This window comes from Hesperophylax consimilis, chromosome 9, assembly GCF_061612785.1.
Source record: "Hesperophylax consimilis isolate HC1 chromosome 9, BYU_Hcon_1.0, whole genome shotgun sequence".
NCBI classification, from domain to species: Eukaryota; Metazoa; Arthropoda; class Insecta; order Trichoptera; family Limnephilidae; genus Hesperophylax; species Hesperophylax consimilis.
The window spans coordinates 204,963-228,098 of NC_142844.1; the positions used below are offsets into that span (position 1 = coordinate 204,963).

At 35.3% G+C, this 23,136-nt stretch overlaps 1 protein-coding gene across 4 annotated transcripts; it reads left to right on the forward strand.

Annotated features, from left to right (window-relative positions):
• Positions 1 to 845: 845 nt before the first annotated feature.
• LOC149420743 (uncharacterized) lies at positions 846 to 23,108 on the forward strand. Of its 4 annotated transcripts, XM_089635192.1 has the most exons (5): positions 846 to 1,073; positions 17,900 to 18,021; positions 19,623 to 19,762; positions 21,265 to 21,394; positions 22,595 to 23,108. In XM_089635192.1, exons 3-5 carry the CDS (start codon positions 19,625 to 19,627, stop codon positions 22,753 to 22,755), a joined length of 429 nt encoding a protein of 142 aa, XP_089491318.1. In that variant the 5' UTR covers positions 846 to 1,073; positions 17,900 to 18,021; positions 19,623 to 19,624; the 3' UTR covers positions 22,756 to 23,108. The 4 variants fall into 4 exon arrangements, with proteins under 4 accessions (XP_089491318.1, XP_089491319.1, XP_089491320.1 ...); XM_089635193.1 differs by lacking the exon at positions 17,900 to 18,021; XM_089635194.1 differs by lacking the exons at positions 846 to 1,073; positions 17,900 to 18,021 and adding an exon at positions 1,663 to 1,757.
• Positions 23,109 to 23,136: the final 28 nt, after the last annotated feature.

The following is a 23,136-nucleotide window of genomic DNA, read 5'->3' on the forward strand; positions in this document are numbered from 1 at the left end:
TTCTTGATCAACCAAATAATAATTATAAGTTTTAATTTGATTTTTTACATATCTTTTGATTACTGGTACATATTAGTAGTAATTGATCAAATTCAAATTTTAATTGTACATACTTAGTATATAATTAACAATTTAATTTCATAAAATTAATTAACAAAAAAAATATTTTTCTTCTTTTACCATATCCTCTTGAAATATTATATCAGCATTCGAGCCACCAACAGATTATTGTCGCAATTTATTATGTACCTTCGCTTGCAATATTATCAGCTCCGTTTACTCCAAATGAATAAAATAACTCCATGTACTTATACTACCTTCTTATTAATCGAAATGTAATAATATTATTTTTATTTTACTTTTATTCTTAAATTAATGTTAAATGTAAATAAACATATTCTTAAATTTATTTATATTTACTGTGTATCTAATTTAGTAACTGCTATTGTTGTCTATTTTCATTGTCTATACTTTTGTTATCATGCTTTATACATTTTGTTTATTTCTTACTTTATAAATAAAAACTTTCTTTCTTTTCTTTACTCAATATAATATATTGTAATGGCACTACTCCCCAAATCAAACACGAGAATCGTTTTTCTCTACTGAATTGGGTAGTTACGTTAAAAAGAAAACATTTTTTAGTAGTTAGTTTTTTTAGTATAACATATTGTTACGTAATAAATCACACTTTTAAAAATACCCGCGAAATCAAATTAGTTTGCTATCAGTTGATACCATTGGTTGCTGCGCGCATGCGTGGCGCATTGCGCGCGGTTAAGTTGCCTAAACTGTACAATGCTCTCGCGCACGCTTGCTGATGAAATCATTAACGGCCACACTTAAAATCTGACCTCGGCCTTGACAACATGTGTGTTTTGCAATTAACAAAGACGCTCTCGAAGCGCGCCCGAATTTAACGACTATTTTGTGCATAGTACTTTAAAAACCGGCATCTTATTATGTACCGATTAACGATGGAGAATTGCACGCGCACTGGCGCGTACAATACGGAAGTTATTCCGCCATACCAGTGATTCAACATGTACGCGTTGTCCCATCCTGCAAATCATGTAAGCTGCTTACTTATCATTTCTCTACATGTGCCTTTATTACTAGAATCGTGTCCACATCCAGGCTTGCCAGCCAGAAATCTTTAACTATAGAAAGAGATTGTTCTAACAAACAGCCAGGAATATTTAGGATGTTAATAATACCTCTCATTTGTGTAACTGCAATGTATTTGTGCTTGAATATACTTTCATACTCCCATTTGGTGATTCATTTTGACGAATATGGAGTGGTCTACTTGGCATTGTTCATCGTGTAAAAGCCCGTTGGCTGACCCCAAGCCTGAAGGATATGGATTCTCTATTCTCTACATCTGAGCTAACGCCGAAATCTACGCTGGGTAAGACTCATTACCTTGGCGCCTTACAATATTTATGTTTTTATATAAAAGAAATCGCTGCCTTAGTTCTTGTATGTTCAATAGACCATTTAGCAAATTTTACAGGAGACGTTTTTTTTGTTTTTACAGGCAAATTCTAAAAAATTCTCGATTTTCGTCATTTCGTTGAATACATATGTGTAACAGGAAATTATTAAAGATCATTTTTCGAAGATTGAAGCTACAATATGCCCATATTGTGACTTTAAAGGTGGACGTTGAACATCGCTTGAAAATGATGAATGATTATTTTGGATATTGAACATATCGTCTGGACATTGAACAATTCGGCTCCCATAAGTTTGAGGTATTTTTTGTTCAATTAGCCAATTAGTGGTAAATTGGATATACTATACAGGGTGATTTTCAGATTTCAAATACTTTACTTTTATCTTAGTTAGTAGTTGACTTAAAGTATTACTTTAAAATATATCCTTGAGTTGATTTTTCACAAAAACTGCTCTATATAAATCATCCAATATTTTGGAAGTTTGAAAACAATGCCCAAGTACAAAGGTACCTACCGCTAATATACTACTATCGGTTGTCGGTGCATGCGTGATGTGAAATATTCTTACATCGTACGTATTACGGCCTCCGTGGTCTAGGGGTACTCTTGACTAGAAATCCGGAGGTCGCGGATTCAAATCCCGTCGTGCGCAAGTAAATTTTATTTGACTCATTTATGTTATTTTTACAAATTATTCATTTGAAATAACACATAGTCTATTTGCGGCATGTTCCAGAGAGGAAGATATAGTGTAAAGACCACCATAAGAATTGAAATGGCTTTAGCCGTGTTTGGTGATCAGATCTGAATAGATACTCACATACCATCTCTCTTCTCCTTCATCCTCCTTCCTCTCTTTCTCTTCTCCATCTCCTTCCCCTCCACACTACTTTCAGCCTCACAATATACTAATATACCCCAATTGGGGTTTCCATAGTCTCACTAGCTCCAAATGGTTGGGATCAGTTGAGACTGTGTGCGGTATTCCATAAAAAATCCCGAGAGATGCGTAAAACTATTGAAGTTCAATTTTCAGTTGAAAATTTGTTTTATTTTTATTGTTTCGTTACCTACATTTGATAAATGTAATTAAAGTTTGCTTACTTTAGAAAGATTTTTTTTCTTTCGTAAGGTCTTATTTGCCGCGAGCTTATTATTTATGTTGATTATCGTGGGTAAAATATTATTTTTTTAAATACTTTCAGCTCTTAAAATCCTAAAATTATAATATCCCGCGATTTGGGTTATGGGTGTGCGCTATTTAACATTACATTTATTGTTGTTAGTCGTTTGCCTAGTTGGTTTATTGTAGTTCCTACATAAGAATATGTTTATTGTTTTTTATGTGACTAAAAAAAACAAAAAATCAGAAACTTTTAATTGAATGAATTCAAAATTTAAATATTTGGTGTACCCGACTAAATGTCGTGTGCATACAGACTGAAAAAATAGGGGTTAGTTACATGACTCAAACGACTTTGTAAATGCCAATCAATTGACTTTCGTCCTGAAAAAGACGTTTCTGGAATATACACGACTTTGTGCAAAATGCAAATCAATTGAACCTCGTCCTGAAAATGACGTTTCTGGTATATAGACGACTTTGTGCAAATGCAAATAAATGAAAGATCGCCTTTAAAAAGGCAGTTAAGTATGTCAGCTTCTTAAGCCTCGTGGTGCCCGCCGGAATCTAGTCGATGCAGGATTCTTCAGTTGAAGGAGAAAGGCCAATAAAATTCTCAGAACTCGGCAGAAAGGGGCAGCGGCAGGTAGCTCGTAGATGCGAAGGTCCGAGGCGAGGGTGATCCAATGGAGAAAGAGACTTTAGAATTTAAAAATGCTGCTTTTTGTCAAAGTTGCGACTCGACAACGGCACATAAAAAAAGGTCAGCCAAGGTCCAGCGGCCCGTTTGTGGCTTCTCATTGGTCGGATTTCTATAGCCGTTGGAGCGTACGAGCCAGCCTCGGACCCCACACTTTCTAATCGCTTTCCGCCGGCCAATTGTTTATTGCTTATTTTTTTACAAGTTACATTTCAAGGAATTTGACAATCTTAAAGCTAGGTACACAATGCAAGGTTCCGTGAATGTGGACAATTTCAAATAGTTTATTAATGTCACATCCACGGATTAACATTATAAGCAAACAATATTTATTTATTTCTTATAGTAGTAAATAGTAGCGAAAGATATAAACAAAACAATATAAAGTCATTCTTAAATTATAATGAACAAGCGTCCGATATATTTGGACTTCGTTTTCATCAGCGATCTCAGCAGTGATAACGGACTAAATATGTGTCGTAGATGTCTTTCAATCAGAGTTTGAGGACAGTCGACTTTTTGCACATTTCCATGTCCTGGCTCTTTTGTTGTATTTCTTGAATAAAAATAAGTTTTAATGCATTAATATAATTTATTAATACTCATTTTATGTAAAAGTCCTAAGTTTGTAAATAAATAATTGAATAAATAAATAATAAATGAAGCATCCTGTATATTTGCCTAGCAAATTCAAGAAGTACATGTAAAATATGGTGAAGAAGCCTATAAATGACATAATTTTAAGATTTACCTTTCTATTTGAGCTACTGTTCTAAGGTTTATTGATTCTGGAGTCGGTGAAGTAATTTTTTAGTTCAATAACAGTATATATTCGCAATTAAACGTATTTTTAGTGGAACAATTTCTTTGTTAGAAAACAACTAAAAATCAACATGGCCGCACATTTTAACTAGCCGGCTCCTGATTGGTTGACAGTGGAGATTGAACATTCAAGACTTCAACGTTCGGCGGGATGTTGAACAAATATCTATGAACTTTTTAAAAATATTATATTCATAACTTTGAGTGTTTGAATGTTCAATATCCAGGAGATTGAACAAATAAGAACTGAAACATTATTCCGTGAGTGGATATTGGCACTCGAAAAATGCTTAAAATGTCACTTAAAATCAAAAAAATATGTTTTTTTTGAGCTTCATTAATGCGCAATAGGCTAATGAACATATTGGCATTCATAACTCAGTTTACGGGTTAAGGGATACGTGCAATATAGCGGAAGAATTATTCTAGTCAAAATAGAAACAAAGCCTGTAGACACTGTAATTATCCAATTATATATGCCAACATCTAGTCATAGCGAAGAAGAAGTAGAGGAGGTATACAGTTCGCTGGATAAACTTATATCAGAGATAAAAGCAGGTGAAAATCTGATTCTCCTAGGAGATTGTAATGCTGTTGTAGGAGAAAGACGTGAAGGAACTTGCATTGGACCCTTTGGGCTGGGTGCAAGAAACGACAGAGGAAACAGATTGACAGAATTCTGCGAAAAACACAAATTAGTGATAGCAAACACTTGTTTCCAACACCACTCAAGACAGCGATATACCTGGAAATCCCCTGGAGATAGACAAAGACTTCAAATAGACTATATAATGGTTAGACATATATTTAAAAACCAAATAAAAGACTGTAGAAGCTATTCCGTCCCAGATATAGATAGTGACCACACTATGGTAATGGCCAAAAGTCTTCTAAAACTGAAAAAAAATAAAAAAGAGAAATAATTTCAAATGGGAAACAAAAGTATTAAAGATAAAAGAGATCAGCGACAGTTTTAGGGAAAAGACGCAAGAGTGCAACTTAATGGAAGAGGAGAACGTGAATGAGATCTGGAAAGTGATAAAGACGAAGATTATAACTACGGCAGAGGAAACTATAGGCAAGGAAAAACCCCAAACAAGGAAGGAATGGATAACCGATGAGATCTTAAATATGATAAAAGATAGAAGAAAGCTCAAAAATGATAAAAGATCTGAATCACAAAAGGAATATAAAGTGCTGAGAAACAAAATAAATAGAGAGTCAAGAATAGCCAAAGAAACATTCTACCAGAATAAATGCGATGAGATAAACGACGACCTCAAGAGAGGAAATGTAAAAAGAGCTCACGCTGCGGTGGAAGACTTTTTTGGGATGAGAATTGGAAAGGATAATGCAATACAAGGAGAAGACGGTAAAATACTCTTCGAAAATGACCAAATAGGAGAAAGGTGGAAAAGATATCTTGAAATGCTGTACAATGGAAAGGGAAATTGTGACAACGAAACATTGATAGAAAGAGAAAATGAGGTAGACGCAGATGATTTGGGAGATCCAATCACTAGAGAAGAGTTTGACCTCGCACTGAAAAATCTCAAAAACGGGAAAGCACCCGGAATCGATGACGTTCCGGCTGAACTAATTAAGACAGCAGGAAAAAGAACCACAGATGCCCTGTTTAAAATGATACAAACCATGTATAAGACTGGAGAGATACCAGAGGATTTTGAGAAATGCCTAATTGTCGCATTACCAAAGAAGGTAGGCACGACGAAATGTGAACAACACAGAACTCTTAGCCTAATATCCCATGCCTCAAAAATATTGACTAATATCATTCTAAAAAGAATCGAACCAAAAGTAGAGAACATCCTTTCCGGAGACCAGTATGGCTTTAGAAGAGGTGTAGGAACCAGAGAAGCAATATTGTCGCTACGAATACTACTAGAAAAAAGAATAAAAAGAAACCAAAACACATTCATCGCATTCATAGACCTAGAGAAGGCTTTCGACAAAGTAGAATGGAAAAGACTCTTCGAGATTCTGAAGAGAATTGATATAAAATATAGAGATCTATCTCTATATTTTACGAATAATCCAGGCGCTATACAAGAATGAGGCCGCTATAATTAGATGTGACAATGAAACAAAAGAAGCCAGTATAAGACAAGGGGTGAGACAGGGATGCTCTCTGTCATCTGTTCTTTTTAATGCTTATATACAGAGTGCGATCAATGACTTGAGAGAGAGAATGAGTCACAGAAAAGGTGTAAAGATACACTGGCAAAAGGTGGATATGATAAGGTTTGCTGACGATATTGCTTTGGTAGCTGAAAGCAAAGAAGAACTGCAAGAGACCTTAACAACCATGCAAAACATTCTTCAAAACAACTACAACATGAAGATAAATAAAGACAAAACAAAGTTGCTGACTGTAGGCCGAACGCAACATCAGATGAGAGTAGAGATGGCAGGAGTTCCATTAAAGAACACCAAGGAGTTTGTCTACCTCGGGAGCAAAATAACATGGGATGGTCGGTCTAAGAGCGAGGTCGACAGCCGTATACATCAGGCTAGGCTTGCATTCAATAAAAGGGCGAAAATAATAGAATCGAATAATATAGACCTAAAACTGAGAATACTCCTCATCAAGATCTATGTATGGAGTATCTTGATGTACGGCTGCGAAATATGGTGCCTATCCAAAAGAGATAAACGGAGACTAGAGGCTTTTGAGATGTGGTCCTATAGAAGACTGTTAGGAATTTCCTGGAGAGACCATATTACAAATGAGGAGGTTCTCCAAAGAATCAAAGGAGGAAGGCACCTGCTCAGGACCTTGTCCGAAAGGCGTGCAAGATGGATCGGCCATGTTATACGACAAGAAGGCCTCTTGCATGTCATAATGGAGGGTATGACCGAGGGGACCAACTCTAGGGGACGCCCACGTCGAGAGTATCTGGAGGACCTGCTGGTGGACGTGCGCTGCTCATCATATGCAGAAGTCAAAAGAGCCGCACAAGACAGGGAAGAATGGAAGAGGAGATTAAATGAAATTGCTGCAAACCAATCCCAGGATTGAAACCAGAGACAGAGAACTCAGTTTTGCAAAAAAAGCTCTATTGAACATACAAGAACTAGGACAGCGAAATATATTTTAAAATAAAAAAAAAATTAAAAGTTTGGTAAAAAGATAACTCGAACTTTCGAACTCGCGCAAATCCTTACCGGTCATAGAGCAAACCTATCCTACCTTCACAGATTCAAGCTGAAAGATATTCCGGCATGTCCTTGTGACAAACAGTGAATCACATGTTGCTAGACTGCACAATGTTCACGACGGAAAGATGGCAAATAACCAAAGAATGCCAGAGGAGAGATATAAACTTTAGTGACATTTATGATGTTATACAAATTATACCTCTCCGAAAAATTTTCTCAAAAAACATCATAAGGAACGAAATAAATAATTATCAAAAGTCATTAAATTAACTTTAAATAATATTAAGCACGATCAAAGCTTCACATTATAACTATCCGATAAATATACGACATAAACACTTCCTATCCTACAAATGGTTCTGTTAAAAGGGTGAGCAATTATCATCTTAACTGAACATCTAAATTTGTTTCAGATTCTCAATACTGCTCCGGCTGAGGTTTAACATGGTTCACTCACGCTGTAAAACAAATGTTGGAGTAGTTTATAGTCCATGTTAGATAGTCCTACTAACCCCTCTCCATATCCTAAATTTGTTTCAGATTCTCAATACTGCTCCGGCTGAGGTTTAACATGGTTCACTCACGCTGTAAAACAAATGTTGGAGTAGTTTATAGTCCATGTTAGATAGTCCTACTAACCCCTCTCCATATCCTAAATTTGCATGATCCTTTAACTATCCCAACATGCAAGAAAAAGTCAATTCAATACTCACATAGTAACTAACCTGACCTAACCTGACCCGACCTAACTTCTTCTTCCCCCATGCCTTCCACAATCCCTACCTTCCGTCTTGCCACCCCCCTTTCGCCATCCTATCCTCTTCTCGCTCCACCTTCCCCACCCGTTCCGCCTTCCCTCTCCCGTCCGCCTTCCCCACGTCTTTCCGACTTCCCACCCCATTCCCATCCCTTTCCACCTTCTCTTCTGCACATTTATTTCCCCCTTTTCTCTTCTATCCCCTCACTCCTTTTTCTTCCCCCCTTTTCCATCAATACCCCTCCCTTCCATTTCTTCCCTCACTTTTATAGATTTTTTTCACTTATCTCCAAAAGTCTTTTCAACTTTTTCACACCTTCCTACCCCCCCCCCCCTTTAATCCCCCCTTTCCCTTCTTCCCCTCCCCCATCAACTCTCTCTTCTCCCAATTCCCCCTTTTTTTCTCATCTCTCCAAAACTCAAAGTCTTTTCAAACTATGTCAAATCTTATTTTAACATTTTTTATCCACCTTCCCCCTTTATTTCTTATATCTCCAAAAGTCAAAGACTTTGCAACTATGTCTCAAACCTTCCCCCTTTCCCCTTCTACCCCCCCCCCCCCCCCCCCTCCTCACCCCCTTTTTCTCCATTTAGCGTTTCTCATTCCATATTTTGCGTTTATCTTGTTTTACTATGTTTTTGGAGATAGGCCCCCCATGATCGTAAGCCCCCGACTCTCATACTTTTTCCAAATATTTTACGATATATTTGATATTTCATATTATTTAACATTTCACATATTATTACATATTTTGAGTTTGTTAAATTTTGCATCCTCATCGTATGTATCTAACCCAATGTGTCAAAATTCATAAATTCAACTGAAGTCTCAGTGTTCCTGTATTAATTTTTTTAGCTATTTCATGTAGGTTTGCAAAATTTCATCAATCTCGGAATAAAACTATTTGGATTTGTACAAAAATCGTACTAATGCCGGCCGCCACAGTATTTAAACAGCCGAAGTGAACCCGGAGTCACTCGAAGTTATTAATAGTTTGGAGTAATGTTTTGGAGTTGTGAATTCTAGTAGTGTAGTCTGAAGGTAGAAATCTCTTAATGGTATAAAATAATGCTGTTGCTATCCGCGTCTGTCGGTTTGTTCGCTTAGTTCATCTCAACTACACAACTGGGGTTTTCATTATCATTTCAAGAATTTCTTCTGGAAGGGTTTTAACATTCATATTATATTTAAAGAAAGTAGAGAAAGTCGATGTTTTGTAAAATCTCTAATAGTATAAAATAAAGTCGCTATCCGCGCTCGTCTGTTAGCGCCTATTTTCGGAAGCTTACATTGCTAACGCTGGCTAAACCTTGTGAGATATATCAAAATATTGTACTACGGAATTGTATATCTTAAAAATCCGCGATGGTGTATGTCTATGAATATGTATCTATATATCTCCTATGAACAACTCCCAGCAACGCCTTACGAAGGTCGACAATCTGCCACTGTGCGAAACCATGAAATTGACAACGACCCGAGTAAATATTTACTACATATAAAAAGGTTCAATGCTCACAATCTACATTGAGTTGTGCCGTTCAGTAAAATCAATCCAATACGTTACTAAAAATATAAATAAAGGTACAGATCATGCTATGTACAAAAATCACCAGTGATCAATCCAGCCGTTAAATCTGAAATTCCGAAGCAGTATGAAGAATTTTATCACTCAACCCTCGAAACATTTCTCTAGAAATTAAATTTCCAGACCGACAACTTGGGTGAAATTCATGCAGTGTATATATATTATATGCACGGTGTTTATAAAGACAAGTGTTGTGGCGGGTTTCCTGGTCTTTTTATAAAAATCTACACAATTTTATTCCGAAATTTTAAACACTTGTCCTTCAAAATAATAGGAAAATTTCTCCGATTCATATGATTTCGAATAAGTCTGCGTCAATTCCAGGCAACGCCGGGGAAGTTGGTAAACAGATTAAATGAAAAATTGTCTTTGCAAAGCTTCGACACAACACATTGTCTCAGAACAGTGACCACATAACTCATTGAATGACAATTCAACGCTCCTGACCCGAAAGTGACTAAATAACTAGGTTCAATAGGTTAGGTACAAGACATTTTGGTGTTCAACAAGAAATAAAACAAATACTTTATATATTTATGATCATCTAATTCAAATTGAAATATTGAAGGATACTTTTATAATCAATAATTGCTAAACAACCGAGGTATATTAAAACCTGCGATATGTTGCAAAATAATGCTTTTGAAAGAATCAACTTAAGAACAACATTGAAATATAATAATTCCTTCTAATCTAAACAATACAAATAAGGTTGAAACATTGAAAAAGGGAGAACATTTAGAAAAGTACATATAATTTATTGAATAAAATTAGTCATATAAATACATCATATTTTAGTAATATCTTTCTATCAAAATACATATAAACAAGATAAAATACATTTTAACAAAACTACAAATAAAAATATTGAACATTGAAACGTTTTTACAGTTAATATTACATTAAAAGTTTATAAATTGATAAAAACATAAATTAATTATATAGATAACGAAATAAATAATTGTTAGGTACTACTACGAAAAATAAATCTACAGGTCATGGGAATGAAGTAGTATGCAGTTGAAATATGTAATAGGGATTTTAAATTCACCTTAATTTAGTATTAGATTTTGAAAAATAATTAAATAGACCTAATGATCATCTTTAGAAACATGAAAAGGTCAAAATTATGGTAAAATATATTTTTTTAAATCGGGTGTCAGGATTTTTTCAGCTGACTTCTTCGGGGCCCTCTTCCTAAATGTATAGGGCCTGGTAGCCCCCATCATGGCTCAGGCCCGGCTCATACGGCAAGCAGCATTAAGGCGGTCCCTCCTGGCCTGCCCCGAGCCCATCTCCCGAATCATATTAGGCTGGTAGGGCAGATGACTCTCCGTCCCACCATGCCTCACCACGATCGTGCCGTCATCGCACATCTCAAAAGTGGGAGCTGGTTTCACTCGTTTACAGGAACGTCTTTCCAGAGAAATTTTTCTTTTTCTCTTCCTTGCTGTTTGCCATTTAATTTCTTCATCATCGACGTCTTCCACATTATCACCATCGTCAACCTTGACCTCCACAGTAGCTTGAGCGGAATCAGTCTCCCCTCCATCGGAGGATTCAGCTATATCACCCGCTTCAGCTGCATGTGATGCTTCGTTTGACTCAACTTCATGAGATTCTTCGGCCTTGAGCTTTTCCTGTTCCTGGTACATATTGTCCAGATAAGGAGTAGCTAAATGTAGCTTCGACAGCTTTGCCGTTTTCTGAGAAAACCTCGTTAGCAGGTAAAATCTCAATGGATCCTTGGTACCGTAACAGATGGGAAGTTGAACATATTGCAAGGTGGCTCCGCTTTTGGCAAACTGCCGGTATGCCTCGATCAAGATGTCAATCAAAACTGTCAATAATATATACATGTGTGTACCATTTAAATTAACTCAAAAACACTGTTTTTATGATTAATTCACTTTAAAATTCGTTTTGATTTCACTTAAAGCTAGTTATTTCACTAGATGTTTATTATTATTGTTTTTTAGTTCACTTTAATTGGCAAAAGTGATTTCCGTTTTGAAATCGCTTTTGAAACACTTTCCTTCAAGTTTCGGTAGAATATACACACTAGGATAAATTCTACACCGAGTTTTGTAGATATTTGCAGAAATTTCTCTTGTTTAGACACTTTTATTAGTAATTGTATAATACTTTACTAGGTAAAGATATCCTGGCTTCGCTATGTGTCAAATTTTTTTTTTAAACACACTTTTTGAGCATTTATCGGTGAAATACCGGGAGTACAAACTCACCGGGTGATAGCCCGTGAAAAATGATGCACATCAATAACAAATTCTCTTCGATTTGCACAATATTTCACAATTTTATTTTTAAAAAACGGGAGCTAAAGAAATAAGCGACAAATCTTGTAACTTGTAACAGTATTGTAACAATCATTAATACAAAACACATGAGTAAATTCTAATAATGGCTTCCTTAAGTATATTAAGAAGTTGCGTTATGTGTTATATCTCTTGGCCACTGAATATTGAAAGGAATGTGGTGTGTCTAAAGCTTGTTGGCCACTGAGACTTTGTGATCAAAGCACTTACATTGATTCTCTGAATAAAAGCCTATGGACTAACGAGCTAACCAGTAACCACCCGCCGCGGCCGTTTCAAACACCTGGTGATGGACCACCAAACAACTGGTCTTGGCACATACTGCTAGCTCCTTCACCATAACCCTTCTCTTATTCTACATGGCCCGACACCAATGTATGGTTCACTTGATCGTGTCATGTTTTGTCTATGCACTAACGAGCTAACACAGAGTTTCAAACACCTGGTGATGGACCACCAAACAACTGGTCTTGGCACATACTGCTAGCTCCTTCACCATAACCCTTCTCTTATTCTACATGGCCCGACACCAATGTATGGTTCACTTGATCGTGTCATGTTTTGTCTATGCACTAACGAGCTAACACAGAGTTTCAAACACCTGGTGATGGACCACCAAACAACTGGTCTTGGCACATACTGCTAGCTCCTTCACCATAACCCTTCTCTTATTCTACATGGCCCGACACCAATGTATGGTTCACTTGATCGTGTCATGCGGCCCCGACTTCTTCCACCATTTACATTCGCTTCATATAATATTCTTATCACACTCCACTCGGATGTTTAGACTATGTTTAAACTTCCGATTTAGTTGTCCGGGTTAAATCTTCCCCAAAGGAAAAAGTTAACCCTTCCACTCACTTTTCCACAAATGATCATCTAGTCAATCAACATTATGTAAGTGCATTATATGTATAAGCAAAATAAATACAAAACAATGCAAGAACAACACGTCAACTCACCAGAGATCAAATGGGAAAATAATTCACCGACTCCAGATATTTTCATATCAGAGGGTTCGGCTCGGTAGAACTTCTAACAGGGCCTATAAATCCTACTGATCCCTCAACATAAACATTTAAAAAATCTTTTGTTATCCTACATGTATTCAAAATGACCGACTTTTGCATCTTTATATATAAATTTTTTGATAGATCTAATACGCCTAAATTTTTAATTAGAGAGCTAGGTATAATGCCAGTAGCCGAAATAACGAATGGTAATATTTTTATAGTCTGAGAATGCCAAATTCTTTTTATTTCATTTCCTAAATCTGTGTATTTTCTTATTTTTTCACTAACAGATTTTTGAATATTGCAGGAATTTGGAATAGCGACATCAATGATATAAGTTATTTTTTTAATTTTGTCATGTAAAACTATATCGGGTCTATTATGACTAATCGCTCGGTCTGTTAGTATAGTTTTATCATAATATATTTTATAAAATTCGTTTTCTAAAAATGAATTTGGTTCGTATTTATAATATGGTACTACATTACGGCAGTCAATCAAGTTATGTTTAATTACCAAATTTTGGTGAATTATTTTTAAAACTTGGTTGTGCCTAAATGTATACTCGGACGGTGCTAATATAGAACATCCCGATATAATATGTTCTATAGTTTCCGGAAAAGCCAAACATTTTCTACACAAATCATCAATTTGATTTGTATCTTTGATTATATGCTTTCTATAATTTTTAGTATTAATGACTCTATCCTGAATGGCAAGCATAAATCCTTCTATTTCTGCGCTCAACTCTCCAATACTCAACCATTTGTTTGACGAAATTTTGTCAACATACGTTTGGTTGAGATAATTGAAGTGTTTTGCGTGTAAAATTTTTTTTGACCAGGAATCTAATAATTCCTGGTTGGGATTTATAAAAATGTTGGCATTCTCATCGTATAAATTTAAAGGTGTAATATTTCTATCTGCCTTGCAAATTATTTTGTGCATTTCTGAGCTATGAGCTTTCCTATGGAAAAAAGTTCTTAGCATTTCTACCTGATTATGTTTCAAAGAAGTTATTTTGACTATACCTCTACCTCCTAAATTTCTAGGTAAATTAACTCGTTCTATAGCTGAATTTGGATGACGGCAATTAAACTTTGTTAGCGTAGTTCTAATTAATCTTTCTAAGTTATCTAAATCTGTATTAGACCATTTAATTATGCCAAATGAGTACGTTAATAGAGGTATTGCCCAAGTATTTATTGCTTTTACTAAATTTTTAACAGATAGATTGCATTTTAAAATTTTCCTGATCCTAATTTGAAATTTAATCCTAATATCATTTTTAATACTAGTATGGTCTAATCTATTTGATTGTGGGTATCCTAAATACTTATAAACCTCATCCCTTTTCATACTAGTAATTTGGAAATTTCTAAATATACTCTCGTCCCCATCTACAATTTTGCCTTTCTCTATATGGATCGTTCTACATTTATCTAAACCAAAAGTCATTTTGATATCATCTGAAAAGTTTTTAACTACCTCGATCATTTTCTCTAAATTTTGTTCAGAATTCGAAAATAATTTTATGTCATCCATATATAATAAATGCGAAATTGTACTACTCTCCCTTGTATTACCCTTAACTTTTATTTCAAACTTGCTTTTAATTAACATTTTAGATAGAGGATTCAATGCTAAACAAAACCAACGAGGACTCAATGAGTCTCCTTGAAAAATTCCTCTTTTAATTGAAATGCCCGGTATTACTATTTTCTTACCTTTTAAATTGATAAGTAAATTGGTATTCCAAAAGGACATAATATTTTCCAAAAAGCTAATAATAATGGGGTTAATTTTATATATATTTAATACTTTGATCAGCTTGTATTATGTATTATTATTATCATCTTTTATTAGTGGACTCATTTTGGTTTTTATAATTATTATCACTTCATATATTATTATTCCTGCTGAGTAAATAAAATATTGTAATATTGACTGAGCGTAACGAAGTCCCGTTTTAACTCGACTTTTTGGTATTTCATCTGCCTATCAGTTTATTACTTTCCGCATCCAGTTCAAGGTGGTAGCCGTGTTGGATACTACCTTTTTCCTACTAAAGAAAGCCTGAAGAAAGTTGTCACATTGTGACATTTCTTTGGACAAATTGTATAATTACTTGTTTGAAATTTGAAAAAAATGTTACGTAACATATTTATGGCTTATATTGAAGTTTGTTATGTATGAAAGTACGAAGTTAATTTTAATTTTTAAGTTCCGTTATTATTTCAAATCTGTGAACTTTGATACAGAACTTTCACGGAAATTGAAAATTAACTTAGAAATTTGACGAATCGTTAAAATTCTATGAAACAACTGGCCCTTGGAGTAAGTTAACTTTGAAGATTCTCTACATATCCTAAAGTCAGTAATAATAAAGTCAAATTTCAAGATAAGGAATTGCAGCTTATCTGCTATCGCTCTGAACTCCCAATAATAAAACTAAATATGAATTAGTAAAACGTAATGGTAACAAATAGAAAGTAGAACAATCAACAAATCACTAAAACTACTATAATTTGAAAGATTCAACAAAGTGCTGGTAAACATTACGCTTAATTCTATAAACGGTGTCATTCAATATATCAATAGTACCCCTAAAGTTGTTGCCTAGAACATGCATCCTATTGGTTAGTTGTGTGTCCGATAGTTGGATGTGTATGCACTTAAGAAGAATGTTACATTTTGTCCAGTCGGCATCCTACAACCTGAGAAAACGGCATTCAAAGTTCGAACCCAAGCCTTGAATTTGTGCCCGTTAAACTGGACATTTTTTTAAAAAATGCCACTTTTCGTAGATATTTTTGTTGATTAAACTTCGGACTACAATTCGTAGTACGTGTGCAGATTTCAGTCCATTCGGCAACATAGAGCCTAAGAAAACCGCTTTCAAAGTTCGAACCCAAGTTTGCATTTGTGCTTGTAAAGCAGGGTACTCATCTAGCCGTGTAACGTGTAACGTAACTGATACTGTACCAAGTGAGTACGTAGGCGCGAGCCTACTGCGAGCCGCTCGCGGGTGGAGCGCAGTGTGATCGCAGCGAGCGAGGATTCACTGCGATCACACTGCGAGCACTAAAGGCGGATCCGGGAGCTCGTAGCTGGATACGCGGTTACCGTGGACGAGCCGTACCCACTTGCAGATTGATACAGTATCAGTTACGTTACACGTTACACGGTGCTACACTCTTGGTGAGTACCCTGCTTAAGACATTTTTTCAAAAATGCTACTTATCGGAGATATTGATAAGGATTGTAATTCATACTATAATTCATAGTCCGTGTGCAACCTGAGAAAACGGCATTCAAAGTTCGAAACCAAGTCTTGCATTATGCCCGTAGAACTGAACATTTTTTCCAAAAATGCAACATCACTCTGATATTGATGATGATTCAAGTAATAATAATTAGTAATTATTAACAATTAGTCATAAGTGCGTCAGCTAAATTTCAGTCCAGTTGGCATTATACAGCCTGAGAAAACGGCATTCAAAGTTCGAACCCAAGTCTTGCATTTGTGCCCATAAGACTTAATTTTTTTTCCTAAAATGTTTATTTTCTGAGATATTGTAATTGACTGTACTTCATTCTATAACTCATAGTATGTGTGAAAACGATGTTAATTTCCCAAAACTCTATTAAACTACGTGTTCAGACCATCAATTCTAGTATTTATCCGAAATTTCAGTCCGTTCGTCTACATAGATCCTGAGAAAACTGCTTTCAAAGTTCGAACCCAAGTCTTGCATTTGTGACCGTGAGACGGGTGATTTTTCCACAAAATGCAATATTATTGGATTTTTATTATTGAATCAACTTCAAACCATAAATCTAATTATGTTTCCAAAGTTTAAGTCTGTTCGACAACACTGAGAGTGTATATTTAATGCAAACAAATTTATTTTCCTTTTTAATAAATAAATAATTATATCACAAAGTGATTAACTTAATGAAGAATTTTTATTCGAAAAATTAAATTTATAATTGTTCTGTTTCTGTAGACTGTGTATATTCCTTAAAATAAATAAATTACAAAATATATAAAGAAAAATATCAAATTAAAATGTTTAAACAACTAAAATAGTATGATAAGTATACAGAGAGGTGAATAACAATTTTAAAAATACAAATACAAAAGTCTTCCAAGGAGCATCAGCGTAGGTAAGTTAGTTTTGCACCTGGCGTGAAATTGTCCTGGATGTAGAATTCCATTTTACAAGATTGTCTGGCCATCAGCAACAACGCGACATCCCTCCTATAACGGAGGCTGCAGACTGCAGATAATAAGCTTAGGTAGAGCAGTCTTATAACTGCAAGGTTGGTTGCTTCCTTTGAATTGTGTATGACAAAGTCTTTGTGACTGGTTTACAGATCTTTTCAATATGAACATGAAATGTTAAACGAGCGTCATTCACAATTCCTAGGTCCTTGCAAGTGGTCTTGTGCTTCGAGACTTTCATTTTGCAATTATACCAATTAAAATTTCTAACACTTAAAACTGAAGTTTATTATCAATACTCAGCATTAACCAGTGTTTCCTGTACATATTTGCAGTAAAAAACGTAGATTTCATTTTGCTTCACGCCGCCACTCTATACATGTCACACTGCTACATGCGCATTTTCGCAGGATCATTTGATACATGTTCTCTTTCCTGTTACCGTGCTAATCGAAAAAAATATCATTAGACATTTACTCCATTTGGAGTAAAAATTATTATTTATGCTCAGGAATCGCTGGATAAAATCCTTCAGGTACGTTCTGTGCTGTTACACGCTGTATGTGATTACATTGCATTGCACAACCCCTGCATTTAGCATGGAATAACATAATTATTAGTATGATTAATAATGATAATTGGATGATTTGTATAGCGCTGTTTTCATGAAAAGACTTCTCAATATTAGGAACTGCGATTGCTCAGGCCCCGGACCCCCTCACAAACCCCAGGCCCGGTAATTTATCCCCCTGGACCCCTCCCGGCTTCCCTGGTGACGTTAATAATTATCAGCAGGATACCTATAAATAAGTATGTGGATTTTGGAACCTTTGGAGGTTAGGAAGAGATTTTTATTGTAGATTCAAATACAATTTTCAAACGGAAATAAAGATAATAAACTTTATCAGTGAAAAATAATTTAAATGATAAGAAGTAATTATTAGTCATTCAACTATTGTATTTTGTTATATGACACAGATCCGTATTTACTCGCAGGCAACAAATTGTTAGTTAAGTTGTGAAGATATTATAAGTGGCTTCATCAGTATGAAGTGTAGGCACAAACCAATAAACCACGAGTTATTACTCAAGTTATTTCCAACTTAAGTTATATATATATGATTTCATTTCTTATCAATGAATTTCTATGCATTTTATTTCAAATTATTTAAAAAAATAAAATAGGTACTGATTTTTGCATATTTGGCAACGTGGATATTAATCTCAATGATCTCAGTCTTTATTTTTCTTTAATATAACTGTGCTTCGCAATGTTAGTAAATCGTGTTGAATTCGTTAATTATTTTCAATTCTTTATCTCATCATTTCACATTTACTAAAATTTTTTTACAATAAAAAAATTTAAATGGTGTTTTTTTGGGTTTATATGTAGTTAGAAAATTGCTCTGAAATGCGAATTTACGCAGATTAATTTTCAAAATTTTCCAGGGGCTATTTTCCAGATCCTAAATATGGCCCCGGTATGACACATAAGCTCTTATGAATGTGGAGGTTATTAAAAATTCCTTCATTTATATAAATTATCTTATCTTTATAGATAAGATAATCATTTATAAAAACATAATCAAACAGATTAGATTAATTAGAATTAGAGGAACTCAACAATATTCTCAGTTTTATTTTGGATGTCATACTGTGGGTCACTAAATAAATAAAAACACAAAATGGCTAAGGCTTTGTATCTACTTTTCATTTTGATAGCAATAAAAGCTACCGTAGGTGAGTATTTATTTAAATTAATCTTCTGAAAGGAGAATTTTGTTTATTAAACTGAAATTCATTATTGGCAAAGCCTTCAACTCGGAATAATTATTGTAACATTTGTTTAACCGTTTAAGGTATAACGTTTGTTGAAATGACTGTTATACCTTATACCCTTCTCAATAATAGACTCAGATTAAATACAAATGAATAAGTGAAGTTCCAGTTAGAGCATGACAAACTGAAACTAACATCTGTGATAGTATGTACATTAGCAAATACGTAGATCAATAAGGTCTAGTATACCATGATTTGGGATGGCGGAATAATAGTCAATAGACTGTAATTAATACAATGTATTATCTCCAGTAACAGGTGATGAAAACGAGACATTGTCCAATTAGTCATACTCTTTTACAGTCCTTTTTTAAATTATTAAATATTCTCGCTCTCTCTTTCATACAAAGATGTCTGACGCAGGTCGTTATTTATCTTTAACGTTTAGAATGTTGGCTTTTTTATTGCCACCTACTTTTGTCACAATGCATGTGTTTTAGTGAAACTTAGGTTAGTGGGGAGGGGAAGGAGATGATTTAAACGGAATATGGAGGTATTTTCTTATGTGGAGTGGGATGTGCTCGTGACACCTGACATTATAATCTGTTTGTTGGATCTGTCCGTCTGTCCAGGAATGAAGTGCTATGTGTGCACCATGTCTGCCGCCGAAACCTCGGAGGAGTGCGTTAACAATCCGGCTGGAGTGACGTCGGGAGCCTCTAGCATCGAATGCTCCATGAAATACTGCACTGTCAAGAGGCAAGAATACAAGGTGACGAGACTTATTAACTATTATTACAAACAAAGGTAGGTGTGCACCGTGTCTGTATACCTCAGACTCCTCGGTCCACTCCAGTGCATCATCAACCCGGCTGTAACCCAACCCAACAACGTAGAGAGCCTCTAGCATCGATGAAGTACCGCACTATCAAGAGATAAAAACTAAACTGCACAAGGTAGATACAAAGGCAGGACGCCGCTGTTCGTAAGTGTGATTTGCACTAGTATGAGTATATGCAGCAGATGGTGGCCACACTTTTGGTGTCCGCCGTTTCATACTAATAATGGTTCAAGGCTCATCTTCCTTATTATCTTTCTATATTTACTACATACAAGGCTATGTTGATTCCAGTGACTGTAATGTTGTCTTAGTTTTTGACAGTTTTACTTGTCTAGATATTTCAAAGCTTAATGATCAAGCTCAGGAAACGAAAACAGTAAAACTGCATTGACATAGAGATTTCAAACAGAAAAATCAATTAAAATTTCATAATGCCAGAGCTCAAAAATCATGGGTTTTAGTGAGACATACAAAAAGATTTTTGATTTGTGTCTAGAATTATCTTAACACATTCTTTGCGGGAAACGAGAAAACTCGTCATATGCCTTTTTACAGTAAGACGCGGGAGACGAGTTTACTCGTTTTGTTGCGCAAAGCGGTAAGGAGCGGGAAACTTGTAAACAAGGGGTTCTAAATGAGTGCGGGGTCATGTGTTTTCTATTGTCGGCGGTACCCGATCTATCTACCTGTCAATACAACAAGTTTGAAACACAACAAAAAAATTTAAAAAAATAAATCGTTTTCGCGTATGTTCCGCTCACAAACTACGCAGTACATGTGCAAGTTTTGCAATGTGCCCCTGCATAAAGGAAAGTGTTTCGAACGCTATCACACATTGACGCACTATTAGGTTATAGTTTTTTTTTTATATGTATTGAAAATTTCTAAATCTTGTAATTTTGTATGAATAAATTTCGATATGTTATTTCGATTGTGAAATACTGTTTTTTCTAAAATTCCCAAGAAAGTAGAAAGTTTTTGTTCATAAAGAAGGAATTACACATACATTGCTAAGTAAATAAACAGAGACATCTTTTTAAAGAAAAACACTGAAAGTTTCATCGAAAAATATCAAATAGATCATAAGACATGAATATTTTGCAGAAAGTCCAATTTTGGCGCTAAAATTTAAAAAAACACCCGCGCCCCCAATTTGGGGTAAAATGCCTGACCATATAGTGTTAAGATACTTACCTACCTGGTTTTAGCCTACCTCTCCACAAAAAGACCCTCCACACAGCATCCCCAAAGATGACATAGGCCCTGAGGGAACTTATTTTCTTTATGGCCTCCTGTGTGGAGTTAATATAAAAAAAAAAGCCAAAAAGCTGAATAAGCTAAAAGCATTAAAATCAAAAAATCCTTTACGTACAAGTTGATTAGTTGCATTTCTATTGGCTTGAATGAGTTTTATGTAAAAATGATGTTTCCAGAATCCAGCGGGAAAGGTGGCAAGTTTCTACAGAGGTTGTGAGAACAATCCAATCCACCTCAACACCATGGTGGAGGATGACGACTTCAAGACCTACTTCAGGGCCTGCACGGCTAACCTCTGCAATATAGGTCACTAACCAATAACTAATTTACTCATTTCATAATAAACAACACCGATTTTAGAACTAATTATAGTGATATTGGTGCAAACCCGAAGCTTTGGTACCTTCCGCTACAAACCCGTCAAAAATATCACAGTATAGTCTCTGTAATCAGAACCTACAGTAATCCGAGTCACCGCGTAACGGGATCGGGTGGGTGGCAGTTTGTTTTCAACCGTTAATTTGTCATCATTTCACAAATAGTGCACTGACTCCAGCAAAACAAATACTATTTACAAATATTAGTATCCTCGCATACAGTTCCATGATGATTGAAGTGTTAGAAAATCATACAGAAAACGTGTAGTCTTGGTGATCTCTGTGCTAATGACCTATACACGGGTTTATATGCTAAGCCAAGCTAAACTCGACATAAGCCAACCAAGCCGAGCTTATAATCAACTGATACACCGGGCCTTAGTGGAGATTTGTACGAAGTTAACGAGGGAATATAATAATTGTAAATCCACAGTATCCGATTTTAAAGTAAAAATAATAAAATTTTCGATTCATCAACGTTAAAAGGATCCGGAAAATGTTAAACTCTCAATATTCCTAAAATACAACTGTTCGGATTATAGAGACTGTAATACTGTGCTTACAAACTTAGCTTGCATAACACACATTGCCAATTCTAAGAAAAATATATTCCTACATCCGTGAGAGACCAAGAATTCGGAATAGAAACACGGCTTGAAGAGGCTTTAAACGTGTTTAATGGCCAGATCTAAATAGCTGGGCACTTCTCCACCTTCTTCTTCCCCTCCTGACATTCTTCAGTCTTACAATACAGACTAATGTTTTAGTTCAACTGGCTCCGGACAGTAGTATGGCATTACAATATCATACGCACCTCATTAGTGAACAATCGGTTAGTGGACAATGTTAATCTGTTAAAACCTTTGAGAAGGAGTTTTATTAGGCAATGTAACTTTCCCCATCCTGATTGAATCTGCCAGGAATGTGCAAGGAATGTGCATCCCTAAAAAACTCAGTTTTCAAAACCAAATTTTTGCAAACCTGAACACAATTTGGGTGAACTAAGGTTGGGGGGGTTTCAAACACTACCATATTTGACAAATAAATGGGACCCTTCAAATGTAAAGAAGTTTGAAACACCCCGACCAGCCAGAAATTAAAATGGAACATCATGACAATATGCTTTTAGGAAATGGAGTTCAGTCCGTGTCCAATGGAAACCTAGGAGGCGGGTCCAGGCTCACAAGTCTGATGGTTCCCGGGCGAGGAAACTCCGCCATTACCTCCCGCTCTTCTCTTCTCTTCGTCACTCTATTCTCCATCCTCGCCATCTACACGGGGACCCCTTGAAACAATGCAAACCATTATCTAATTGCTAATTATATTATTAACGTCCGAATTTGCAGTAGCAAAACCCTGCGCATGTCATTTAAAAACCAAACAAAATAATTATTGTTGAAGGTGGCAAAACTCAAGGAAAAAAATAAACATTGACAAAACACTTGAGTGGCTTTTGCTACCGCAAATTCAAACACTAATGAAGATAAATAATATTATAGAAATGTTAATAATTTACTCTGTGCATCATTTTTAATGAAAAATTCAATCAAGTAACATCAAACCACTATTGATGGACAGTATTATGTAATAATAAATGATGATTTTCAATTTTGATATTAAAATTAAAGATTATTTAAAGCCTATGTAAGTTTATTTACAAATTACAAATCG